Below are 11409 nucleotides of genomic sequence, written 5' to 3'. Positions count from 1 at the left end.
CAGCTCTGCTTTGTCCGGAGGTGCTTCCTCTGCCCCCTGTAACTTCTCCTTATTAGGATGCCACAGATGCCTGTCTTTGGCCTTTGGAGATTTGGAGGGTGCAAACGTGTGCCATGAGTTCTAAGGAGTGGACACCCCAGTTCCTTCAGCTGTTCCTCTTAGGACACAGCCTGAACCTCTTCCTATGGGGCCACTTCCTGTCTGCCACTGGCTTCTCCCACGCGCCACAGCTTTCCAAGGGGTGATGAAAACTGATAACTCCTTTTGTCATGGAATCGGCTTCTACCAGTGAGGCTGTTAATAATTGACTGATTAAGTATTAAGTCAGTCCATCACCGAGTGCCAAGTGCCCAAAGGGGTGCTAGGTTGGCCCTGTGCTGCAGGAGAGGCAGAAGGGACTTTGCAAGGGGCTATGCAGTTGCTGGGGGAGCCCGAGGAAAACACGAACATAGATACAAAATGCACTGCTTTTAGTGAAGAACTCCACTTTGCGGCAAGGACTGTAAACATCCTGAGGGGGACATGGTCACAAAAGATTCCAAAGAGATGTAGCTTAAGGAAAGAATAATGTGAATCAGCCAGGTTCAAGCGGGGAAAATGTGAACCCTAAATAATGTGCCGAGGCAGGGATTTAATATGAGAAGCCGGTGCTGACAGAATTGCTGGAAGGGCTGGAGGGAGAAGCAAGACACATTCCCAGCACAAGATGGACATGGCCCATTGGTCTCCTTACTGTCTGAGGCCACCTCTGGAGCTAGTTAGCTGCACACACACCCCTGCAGCCATGATTCAAAGAGCAGGTGGTCAAAGACCAGGAGAAGCAGCAGCCACAGCTGCCACCCCATTTCCAGGAAGCTGGAGAAGGGACCAGGAACATGAATGCAGAAAATCCTCACAATCTGTCATCTTGTCAGTGATGCCCCCAAAAGGGGCAGGACAATAGTCCCTGCCTTCCACCTCTGGCAGGGGTACTGCTAACCAGAAGCACCTCGTCCACTTTAGAACTCTAGCTGCAAACAAGGTGGGAAATAGCTCTTAGCTTCCCACAGTCTCCAACCAGAAGGAAGGTGCAGTGGAGGTGGGAAAAGTGGGAGATGTGGCGTTGGCAGGCTTTATACCAACGACATGGACACAGTTTTAGTGTCCATCCACGGTCTACCCTACCACGGAATTCTGTGCCACCTCGGAGAGGACGATGTTGCCTTTTGATTAATATGACACGAGAAAAGGTTCAGAATAAATCACTAACAAAAGAAAGAAAAAGGGGCGCCTGGGTGGCTCAGTGGGTTAAAAGCCTCTGCCTCTGGCTCCGGTCATGATCCCAGGGTCCTCCTATCCAGTCCCGCATCAGGCTCTCTGCTCAGCAGGGAGCCTGCTTCCTCCTCTCTCTGCCTGCCTCTCTGCCTACTTGTAATCTCTCCCTGTCAAATAAATAAAATCTTTAAAAAAAAAAGAAAGAAAAAAGAAGAGAAAATAACGAAAGAAAGAAAAGAAAAAAAAGCAGGCAGCAAGATAGAGGTCACCATATAATTTCTTTTTGGTTAGACGAATTTTTGAAAAATACAAAGTTAAAAGTACCCGCAAGATAAATGGCAACTTTTGCGTGAAAGGAGTGAAGGTATTTTTGTCCCTAGAGGTCAAAAAGTATAATTTTATAATGATGTAAGGTCAATACGTAAGTCATAATAATCATAGATATGTATGTACCTGACACACGAAGCAGAGACTGGCGGAATTAAAAGTAGATCCACAATCCTCACAAGATTTTAACATTTTTCTCAGAAATTGACGAGAAAACTGGATTGAAGTTATTTTAAAAATTCTTGCAACCTTTTCCATGTTTTTCAAACTTTCTACATAGTGCACATACTCTTTTTGACCTAGGACCAAAAAAATTCATTAAAAAACAATCACACAAAAATCTTAAAGGTGAGGGGGCGGGGCGGCGGGGTGAGCAGCGAAGGTGGAAGACAGAGGGGAGGTTCCAGGATGAGGGCCTCACGAGGTGCAGCTGGTGGGAGCCCTGCAAACTCTAACTGTGTGTGACCTGGGGAAGGCCTGCCCTATTCTGGGTCTTTGTTTCCGCTCCCAAACGTTCGCCCTGGGACTGCAGCTCGAGCCGCAGGGAGAACGCACTCCACCGTGCCTTGAGACTCCGGGGTGGGGTGGAGGGAGGTGGCTGGGATCCGGGAAGCGGGACTACCGCTCCCTGAACCCCGCCCCGATGCACCCGCGCCTGAGGGAGAAGAAAGGCCTTGGCCTCGGGGCCGCAGATCCGCGACGCCCGAGGCGCAGGCGGAGCCTCTTGGCCACTGAGCGGCTGCGCGGAGGCGGGACTTGCGGCGAGCAGGCGGCTGAGGCTGAGCTACAGCTGCGAGAACCTGAAGCTGCTCCAGAGCCCCAGAGCCCGAGCCCGAGCCCGAGCCCGAGCCCGCTGCAGGTAATCAGCGCCCTTCTCCCTGGACCCTCAGGCAGGCCGCAGCTCCCCTCCCTGAGATGGAGGCTGCCTTTCTGGGTCACTGCTTCCCCATCTGGGGACTGGCCTTTCCACCTTTCCGCGTTGTGGGACCCTCTCCACGCTAACACTTGTGCCTGCACCCCGGTCCCGGGTGGTTCCTGTTGGGTGGTTCCTGTTGGGCTCGGAGGACACAGACCCCTCCACCCCCCCACCCCCCCCACCCCCCGCCTTAGCTCGACCTCATTGCTCCTGCCACCCAGCCCACTCCAGCAGAGAGCCCCTGACTGTAGCTGAGAGGCCAAGTGTCACCTCCCTGCAGAAAGGGTGGGTTGGTGCCATTTGTACTGGGCAATGCAGAAAGTCCGGTTCTTGGGCAGTGGACACTAATACTGGGAACCATAAGAAATCGCCCGTGGTCAGGAGGAACACAAAGCTAGGGCTATGGGAATCCGGGTGGAGGCTCCTATTCTTAGTTACTATGTGTCCTCCATCAGTTCCCAAACTTCTCTGATTCCCGCCTCCTTCCAGAATGCTGCTGGTCATGATCATCTGCCCAGATCACCCCAGGGGTTACTGAGAGTCTCCATGACTTAACTGTTTATAAAATGGCCTGTAAACTGTAAAGCACGATGCACGTGAGCAGTGATCCTCCAATTGCAAGTGAAGGCTCCAAGCACAGACCCCCATTTAAGCCCCTAGAAGAGGAACAGCCTTGGCTTAGCACGAAAGATTTGCCAGGCTTTGTCTATGACTCTCTCTTTCACCTGTTCAGCCCCTCCACCCCTCACCTCCGCATGGATTGGTTACCCCCGTTTAACCTCCCCTGGGACTTCCTTCCTCCTCAGATCCAGGCCTGTTGGAGCCAAAGCTGCTTCTGTCCCAGCATGGGACAGAGCTCTGAGCAGAGTGGAACCTGAGTGCACCCCAACAGGTCTGCTGGCTCAACTACCCTCCAAGGGAAGGTTTTCTTGGGCAACACTGGCTTGTATGAAGCCGGGGGACCTGGCTGGGTCTTTGCTTTCCAGGATGCCCAGTGGCAGAGGGTGGGGGCAGAGAAGCTGGGTGCAATTCCTTTTGGCTGCCTGGTGGGTCAAGACTCAGCCGAGACAGAAAAGATGGAGGGATTGATGTCCTGGCTGAAGGGTAACAGTTTCAGTGAATCTAGGAATTTTAGACACCATTTAAATGTCACTGAATACATGTTATATTGTTTAAATTTTATAATTGTTGTTTTAATAAAGTCTGCACTATTTCTGAGTCCTAGGGAAGAATAAACAGGCCCTTCTTTCCAGCGGCTGCCAGACTTGCCGCACTCATAGGAAGCTGAGACCTATGCCCCAGGGGGCATAGGCAGGTTTCTGCGGGCACTGCCAGCTCTGATGAGCCGGGCAGACAGTCCTTGCTTTCTAAGTGCACAGCCCCATTCGGTGTAGCCCCAAGAGGCCTTTCACATAAGAGGAAACTGAGGCACAGAGGGAAAGTGAAGCAAAACCTCGTCTCAGAGAACAATTCGTCACTCGGTCCCTTTGGTTTCTACTCCATGGTGAGGTCAAACTGTGAACAGTGTTTGTGGAAATGTTGTAGATCAGTTACTGACTAGCCGTGGAGCCCCTGCTCTGTAGCGGGCCGACTTTGAGGCATCGGGGACGCAGCATGAATGAATCCTCCCTCTCGGAGTGAGAGAGGCAGGCAAGAAACATAGAAGTGTGTGAATATACTCTTTGGTGTGTCAGGTGGGGAGAAACAAAGCACGGGAATGGGGGACAGAGTCCTGGCAGTGAGAAAAGCTGCCGTTCTGTAAATTTTATAAAGGACAGTCAGGGAAGGCCTTGCCGAGCAGGGGACATTTGATCCAAGACCCAGCAGAGGTGGGGCAGTGAGCTGGAGGATAGATGGGACATGAGGAGGCTGGAACCAGACAGTTCTTTAGGACCATTGCCTCCCCCCAGCCCTGATGTACCCACACCTTTGTACCCCTTATGGTCTGCATTGTTAGAGGTGGCACCCCTTTATGCTAGCATCTTGGAACCTCTGAGCTGGCGGGCCTTTGGGGGACCACTTGGCCTGCTCGCACCTGTTCAGTAGGGTTCCTCCTGTCCCCCTCCAGAGTCGTGAGCATGCTGCGCCCCCTGGTGCCCCGGCTGCTTTGCCTCCGTGGCAGGACCGCCCCATACTCTTCCGCGGCCGCCCTTCCAAGCCCCATCCCGAACCCAGACATCCGCTACAACCAGCTGTTCATCAACAATGAGTGGCAAGATGCCGCCAGCAAGAAGACCTTCCCGACAGTCAACCCCACCACGGGAGATGTCATTGGCCACGTGGCCGAAGGGGATCGGGCTGACGTGGATCGGGCAGTGAAAGCAGCCCGCGAGGCCTTCCGCCTGGGGTCTCCATGGCGCCGGATGGATGCCTCGGAGCGCGGCCGGCTGCTGAACCGCCTGGCGGACCTAGTGGAGCGGGATCGTGTCTACCTGGCCTCTCTGGAGACATTGGACAATGGGAAACCTTTCCAGGAGTCCTACGTCTTGGACCTGGATGAGGTCATCAAAGTATACCGGTACTTTGCTGGCTGGGCTGACAAGTGGCACGGCAAGACCATCCCCATGGACGGAGAGCATTTCTGCTTCACCCGCCACGAGCCTGTCGGCGTCTGCGGCCAGATAATCCCATGGAACTTCCCCTTGGTCATGCAGGGCTGGAAGCTCGCCCCAGCACTGGCCACTGGCAACACTGTGGTCATGAAGGTGGCAGAGCAGACCCCCCTTTCTGCGCTGTACTTGGCCTCCCTCATCAAAGAGGCAGGCTTTCCCCCTGGGGTGGTGAACATTGTCACCGGCTACGGCCCCACGGCGGGTGCAGCCATCGCCCAGCACATGGATGTCGACAAGGTCGCCTTCACCGGCTCTACTGAGGTGGGCCACCTGATCCAGAAGGCGGCTGGCGAGTCCAACCTGAAGAGAGTCACCCTGGAGCTGGGTGGGAAGAGCCCCAGCATCGTGTTGGCCGACGCGGACATGGACCATGCCGTGGAGCAGTGCCACGAAGCCCTGTTCTTCAACATGGGCCAGTGCTGCTGCGCGGGCTCCCGGACCTTCGTCGAAGAATCCATCTATGATGAATTTCTTGAGAGAACCGTGGAGAAGGCTAAGCAGAGAAGAGTCGGGAATCCCTTTGAGCTGGACACTCAGCAGGGGCCCCAGGTGGACAAAGAGCAGTTTGAACGAATCCTGAGTTACATCCGTCTTGGCCAGAAGGAGGGGGCAAAACTTCTCTGCGGCGGGGAACGTTTTGGGGAGCGCGGTTTCTTCATCAAGCCCACGGTCTTTGGTGGCGTGCAGGATGACATGAGGATCGCCAGAGAGGAGATCTTTGGGCCTGTGCAGCCCTTATTTAAATTCAGGAAGATGGAGGAGGTGATCGAGAGGGCCAACAACACCAGGTATGGCTTGGCTGCTGCCGTGTTCACCCGGGACCTGGACAGGGCCATGTACTTCACACAGGTGCTCCAGGCCGGCACGGTGTGGGTAAACACCTACAACATTGTCACCTGCCACACGCCCTTTGGAGGGTTTAAAGAATCTGGCAATGGGAGGGAGCTGGGGGAGGATGGGCTTAAGGCCTACATGGAGGTGAAGACCGTTACCATCAAGATTCCTCAAAAGAACTCGTAAGAATGGCTACCACCGGACCCATCTCCAGCACAGAGTTCCATAGACACCTAGACTGTGGTTGCCAAGTAGTTTTTTAGCCTCAGACCCTACTTTATTTTTTCCAGATGGACTCTTAGAGGGAAGCTCGACAAATAAAGCAATTAAAATGAGAACTACTCTCTGGGGCGCCTGGGTGGCTCAGTGGGTTAAAGCCTCTGCCTTCAGCTCAGGTCATGATCCCAGGGTTCTGGGATCGAGCCCTGCATCCGGCTCTCTGCTCCGCGGAGAGCCTGCTTCCTCCTCTCTCTCTGCCTGCCTCTCTGCCTACTTGTGATTTCTCTCTGTCAAATAAATAAAATATTGAAAAAAAAAATGAGAACTACTCTCATTAAAGCAGGCTGGGGACTGGATTCACCAGCTTCCTCCATGGCCCCGAGTTACTTCCATGAAATCTTGTGAATCTCTGGAAAATAGATTAAAATCTGGACAGTGCCTTTTAGTTCTTCCTTCTGATCCGAGGACTCCCCCCATGGATTAACCTAATGCTTAGTTGATGGTCTCAGTTCAGACAGAAGATTGGAAAGCATTCAGAGTTTCAAACTAGGTGGATTCCAAATCTTGGCCCCATTCTTCAGTGACTGAGCCTAAAAACCAAGGATGCTTTTCCTTTTTTAAGTACCAGTTACTGGCTATTTTGCTTGCTTACCCTGCATTTTGCTACTGATTTTCATTAATTTGAGGAAAGAAGTGGGCAAATAATGCATTTATATAACCGCTCCTTTAAAATAAACAACTCAAGCGTCCATCAGGTAGTGAGTGGGTAAATGAAATGTTTGCATGGAATGTTCCTTGTGCTAGTTGGCCATAAAAAAGGAATGAAGTCCTGAGACGTGCCACAATATGAATGAACCTTGAAACCATTAGGCTGCGTGAAAGAAGCCAGGCATACATACAAGGCCACATATTGTATGATTCCATTTATGTGAAATGTCCAGAATAGGCAAATCCAGAGACAGAAAGCACATTAGCGGTTGCCAGGTGTTGGGGGAGGAGGGAATGGGGAGTAACTGCTAATAGGTCTAGGATTTCTTTTGGGGAGGTTTCAAAGGGTTCTGAAACTGGATAATAATGGTGGTTGTATAACTTTGTGAATAAACACAAAAGTGCTGAATTGGCCCAGGGATTCACATAAAAGGGTGAATTTTATGATATGTGCATTAATTTCAGTTAAAAATTAAAGATACTTATACATTGTTTGCCAATCAATTTTTTTTTATCAATATTCTCTTACGACTGAAAATTTTAGAGTCGTGGGCATGGAAGGGACCCCCAGCCAGGTGCAGAAGTCCTCTCCCCAGCATATTTCTAGTTGCATTTTTGTTTTCTCTTGGCTGGGTTATAAAGTGTAACTTTAAGACCCATAGAGAAAAGCCCTGGTTCCTGCCTAGAGCAAGTCCATCCGAGTTCCCATTTCGGGCCTTCCCCACTGTCCCCAGTCCCTACCCCAAAACACTGCCCCTCAAGCAGAGCCCAGCATCAGGGCCTTTCTGACATGTTAGGGGTTTCCAGAATCTTATGTATTTATATTTATTTTATAAAGATTTATTTGAGAGAGAGGGTGCATGCACTTGGGCATGTGAGCGGGCCAGGGGCTGAGGGGGCGGTGGAGGGAGAGAGAGAAGCAGACGCCCCACTGAGCACAGAGCCTGACATGGGCTGTGTCAGGACTCTGAGATCATGACCTGAGCTGAAATCAAGAGTTGGGTGCTCAACCCAGACACCCTGCTTTCCAGAATTTTAAACCTCAGAGTTCAGTGTCTTCATTGTTAGTCTTCGGACTTCGTTCTCCATCTGAAGGGAGTAAATCCAAGCCAGCCAGACCACGGTACAGAAACAAGGCTGATCCTCTCTCTCCTTGTCTTCCATCTTTCTAGACCATGTTGCTCACGCATCACCAAACTTCTGGTCCACTTAGTCTTGGAAATGCGCAGCCTTGGGCATCTCTTTAATGTCCCCTTATCTCACCGAGGCATCGAGATGATTTTTTCTGTGTCTTCAGGAGTGGACTCGAAACTTCCTATGGACTTGGGGTCTGTCTGGGCCCCTCATCTCCCCTTCCTAGGGCCTCCTTTTCACACCATTTGTCTAAGCCTGGGGTGATCCTGACTGTCCCCCAAAGGGCACCTTTTATCGCTTTCTCTTGGAGGCTGTTGGCACCTTTGCATGGTAGACAAGTTTCTCTCCAGCAGACTGGGGAGCGGGGTTGGGATGAGGGAGCTGGGTGGCCAGGTGGTGGGGGTCTCTGATCAGGAACAAGCAACATCCCAGTGTTTTCACAGCTCCATTCCTTATCTGCTTATCAGTACTTCTAAACCAAGAGGAACTTTTAGAGGGTGTCCCAGTGTGGGTGGGACTATGAAAAGGCAATCCTCTAGGTCCCTCGCTCTGGTCCCTAAAATTCTGAGACTGATGAGTCCGATAGGACAGCTTCCTAGTCATCTGAGCCCGGAGGCCCCTCTGCCTTCCTTGGTTGCTCTCACTGGGAAGTGTGAGCAGGAGGTTTAACTGGGCCTCATTCAGTGCAGGATTTCACTCAGTCATCGATGGGGCAACTCTGCGCCAACACTCATTCAACGAGCTTACACCAAGCGCTTAGCTTACTCTGTGGGCCACGATCCTGCCAGTCGTCTTTACACACCCCTGAAGCCTCACAATCCCGTAAAGTAGACAGTGGAGTGACCCTCTTTTCAGATGAGGAAGTGGAAGCTGAGAGGATTAGCACACAGCTCATTGGGATTCAATTTCTCATATGCATACGCTAGGGGCCGGCAAGAGGAGAGCATCTAATCACACCTCAGGAGGCCTCAAGGGCCCACAGCAGTGCTCCTGGACAAGCTTCCCAGTGGAACCCCCCCAGGGCTTCTGATCAGATCCCAGATTCCAGGCCTTTGAAGAGCTCTAGTTTGGGTTGGCTCTATTCGGGGTGTGAGCCTGACCTCTGGTGGCCACCTTGTTAGTTCATTGGCTCAGATTATCCACGGATTAAAAAGAAGCAGGGTGGGTGGGGGGACGCTCAGGTGCGGGTTCTGGGCCGGTTGTGGGGAAGGAGAATTGAATGAGGCAGGAGCTCCCTCCAGGGGCTCGCAGGCTGCCAGGGAGACCATTCCCGGAGACGTGAAAAGTCTGTGCGAAGCAGAAGCACAGAGGCCACACAATCACAGAAGGAAAGAAGGGACATTAAGCCCATACAATATTTAAAAGGTACGTACTATATATATGATCTCATTTAATGTCTCTAACTTCCTTCAAGGTACTTATTGTTAGCATTCCACTTGCTAAATAAATGTGGAGGCCCAGAGGTATTCAGCTAGTGAGTGGAGCCAGGATGCCAACTCAGGTCTCCTGATTTTTTACCCACACCCGGCTCGGCCCAAGGGAGAGGCCCAGAGGCCGGGGTGCGGGGCAGGATCTGCAGGGTGAGAAGGAGATAACCAGGCAGAGACATAGAATGCGTGTTCCTGGGAGAAGGGTCTGGGGTTTATGAGCAGGCACAGAGGGTGTGAGGAATGGTTTGAGGAAGGGAGAAACCTGGGAAGAAAGGCCTGGGAGAAGGCAGGGGCTGAATTTGTGAAGGGGCTGGTGGTCCTTTGAGGAAGCCCATGGGCTGTCCAGCAATGGGAAGCCATGCGGGCTTCCCAAGGAGAGTGAGAGGAGTCTATTTTGTTGTTGTTGTTTTATATTTATTTATTTCAGAGAGAGCGAGAGCATGAGCAGGGAAGGGAGGAACAGAGGGAGAGGGAGAAGCAGGATCTCTGCTGAGCAGGGAGCCCGACCCGGGGCTCGATCCCAGGACCTCGGGATCATGACCTGAGCCAAAGGTAGACCCTTAACCAGCTAAGCCACCTAGGCAGCCACCCGGTTTTGGTTTCTAAGGCTGGTTATGGTTTAGTAGGAGGATGGGTTGGGGGATCGCCCTGGAGCTGGACACCACTGCCAATGCGGCCAACACGATGCTGCCCTGAGCCAGGTGTGAGGATGGGTGGCAGAGCCTGGCAGCCGCAAGGTGGGCTTCTGGGTGTGGTGGGCGACGGCTGCAAGAGGATCATGAGGTTAGGGTGACCCATGCTCCCCGGCTGGGGACAAAGTGGCAGTAGTGCTAGCGCTGTGAAAGGGAGCCCAGCTGGAGGAGCAGATTTGAGGATGAGGTGGAGAGTTGATTTATTTATTGGTTTATTCAGCACATTGTATGAATGCTGACCATGCACTAGGAACTATTCCAGGTGCTGGGGACATGGCAGGGAACTAAACATGAGTCCTGCACATTCTCCCCGATGGGGGAGGCTGACCATAAGTGACATAAGGATTTAGTCCATCAGATGGATAAGGTTATAATGGTGGAAAGCCCCACTGGAAAGGAGAATTGGGAATGTGGCTGAGGTGGGGTAGGAAGTGTAGTTTTCAGTAAGGTGCTCAGAGATGTTTTCACTGAAGAGGTGACAAAGGTCTGAAAGAGGTATGGAAATGGCAGGGGCAAAGGCCCTGAGGCTGGAGCACATCTGGGGGTGCAGAGAACACAAGGAGGCCAAGGAGCTGGGGTGGAGTGAGCAAGGGCTCTAGATGCACATAGAGATTTGAAGGTCAATTGGGGCCTTTACTATGAATGATGAAGGAGGCACTGGGAGGTTTTGAACAGAGCAGTGGCATGATCTGACATGTTTTATTTTTTTTTTTAAGATTTTATTTATTTATTTGACAGACAGAGATCACAGGTAGGCAGAGAGAGAGGAAGGGAGGCAGGCTCCCTGCTGAGCAGAGAGCCCGATGCGGGGCTCGATCCCAGGACCTTGGGATCATGACCTGAACAGAAAGCAGAGGCTGGAACCCACTGAGCCACCCAGGCGCCCCAATCTGACATGTTTTAAAATGATCACTGGAACTGCTGTGTTGACCACAGATTGCAGGGAAGACAAGGATAGCTTGATCCTGATAATGCCAACATCAAAGGTGAGTGGAGAATGAGAATTCCTTAAGGATCCTAAGGAGAAGCAGCTGGGAAGCAGGAAGAAAACCTGAGAGAGAGGAGTCAAGAAACCAAGGAAGGCAGGAATTTGCAAAAGGGGGGAGCCATCGGCAGAGTCCAGTGCTTCCAAGAGGTCAGGTGAGAGGACTGAGACGTGTCCCCTGGGTGAAGCATGGCGTCCCTGCAGACTTGGTAATGACAGTTTGTGTGGAAGGGTAGGGATGGAAGCCAGACCATTATAGGTTGAGAACAGCACTTAATCCCCCCCAAGCCCCAGGGCT

At 52.0% G+C, this 11409-nt stretch overlaps 1 protein-coding gene across 1 annotated transcript; it reads left to right on the top strand.

Moving 5' to 3' along the window:
• Positions 1 to 2214: 2214 nt before the first annotated feature.
• Positions 2215 to 6280, top strand: ALDH1B1 (aldehyde dehydrogenase 1 family member B1). Its single transcript, XM_046023812.1, has 2 exons — positions 2215 to 2440; positions 4566 to 6280. Exon 2 carries the CDS (start codon positions 4576 to 4578, stop codon positions 6127 to 6129), a length of 1554 nt encoding a protein of 517 aa, XP_045879768.1. The 5' UTR covers positions 2215 to 2440; positions 4566 to 4575; the 3' UTR covers positions 6130 to 6280.
• The last annotated feature ends 5129 nt before the right edge of the window (positions 6281 to 11409 follow it).

The sequence above is a fragment of the Meles meles genome, chromosome 11, assembly GCF_922984935.1.
Source record: "Meles meles chromosome 11, mMelMel3.1 paternal haplotype, whole genome shotgun sequence".
Taxonomy (NCBI): Eukaryota; Metazoa; Chordata; class Mammalia; order Carnivora; family Mustelidae; genus Meles; species Meles meles.
The sequence above is the reverse complement of the archived record's forward strand: the minus strand, read 5'-3'. Positions and strand labels throughout refer to the sequence as shown.

Excerpts from the sequence above, each read along its gene's own strand:
- ALDH1B1 (XM_046023812.1), top strand. The coding sequence starts at position 4,576 with ATGCTGCGCCCCCTGGTGCCCCGGCTGCTTTGCCTCCGTGGCAGGACC.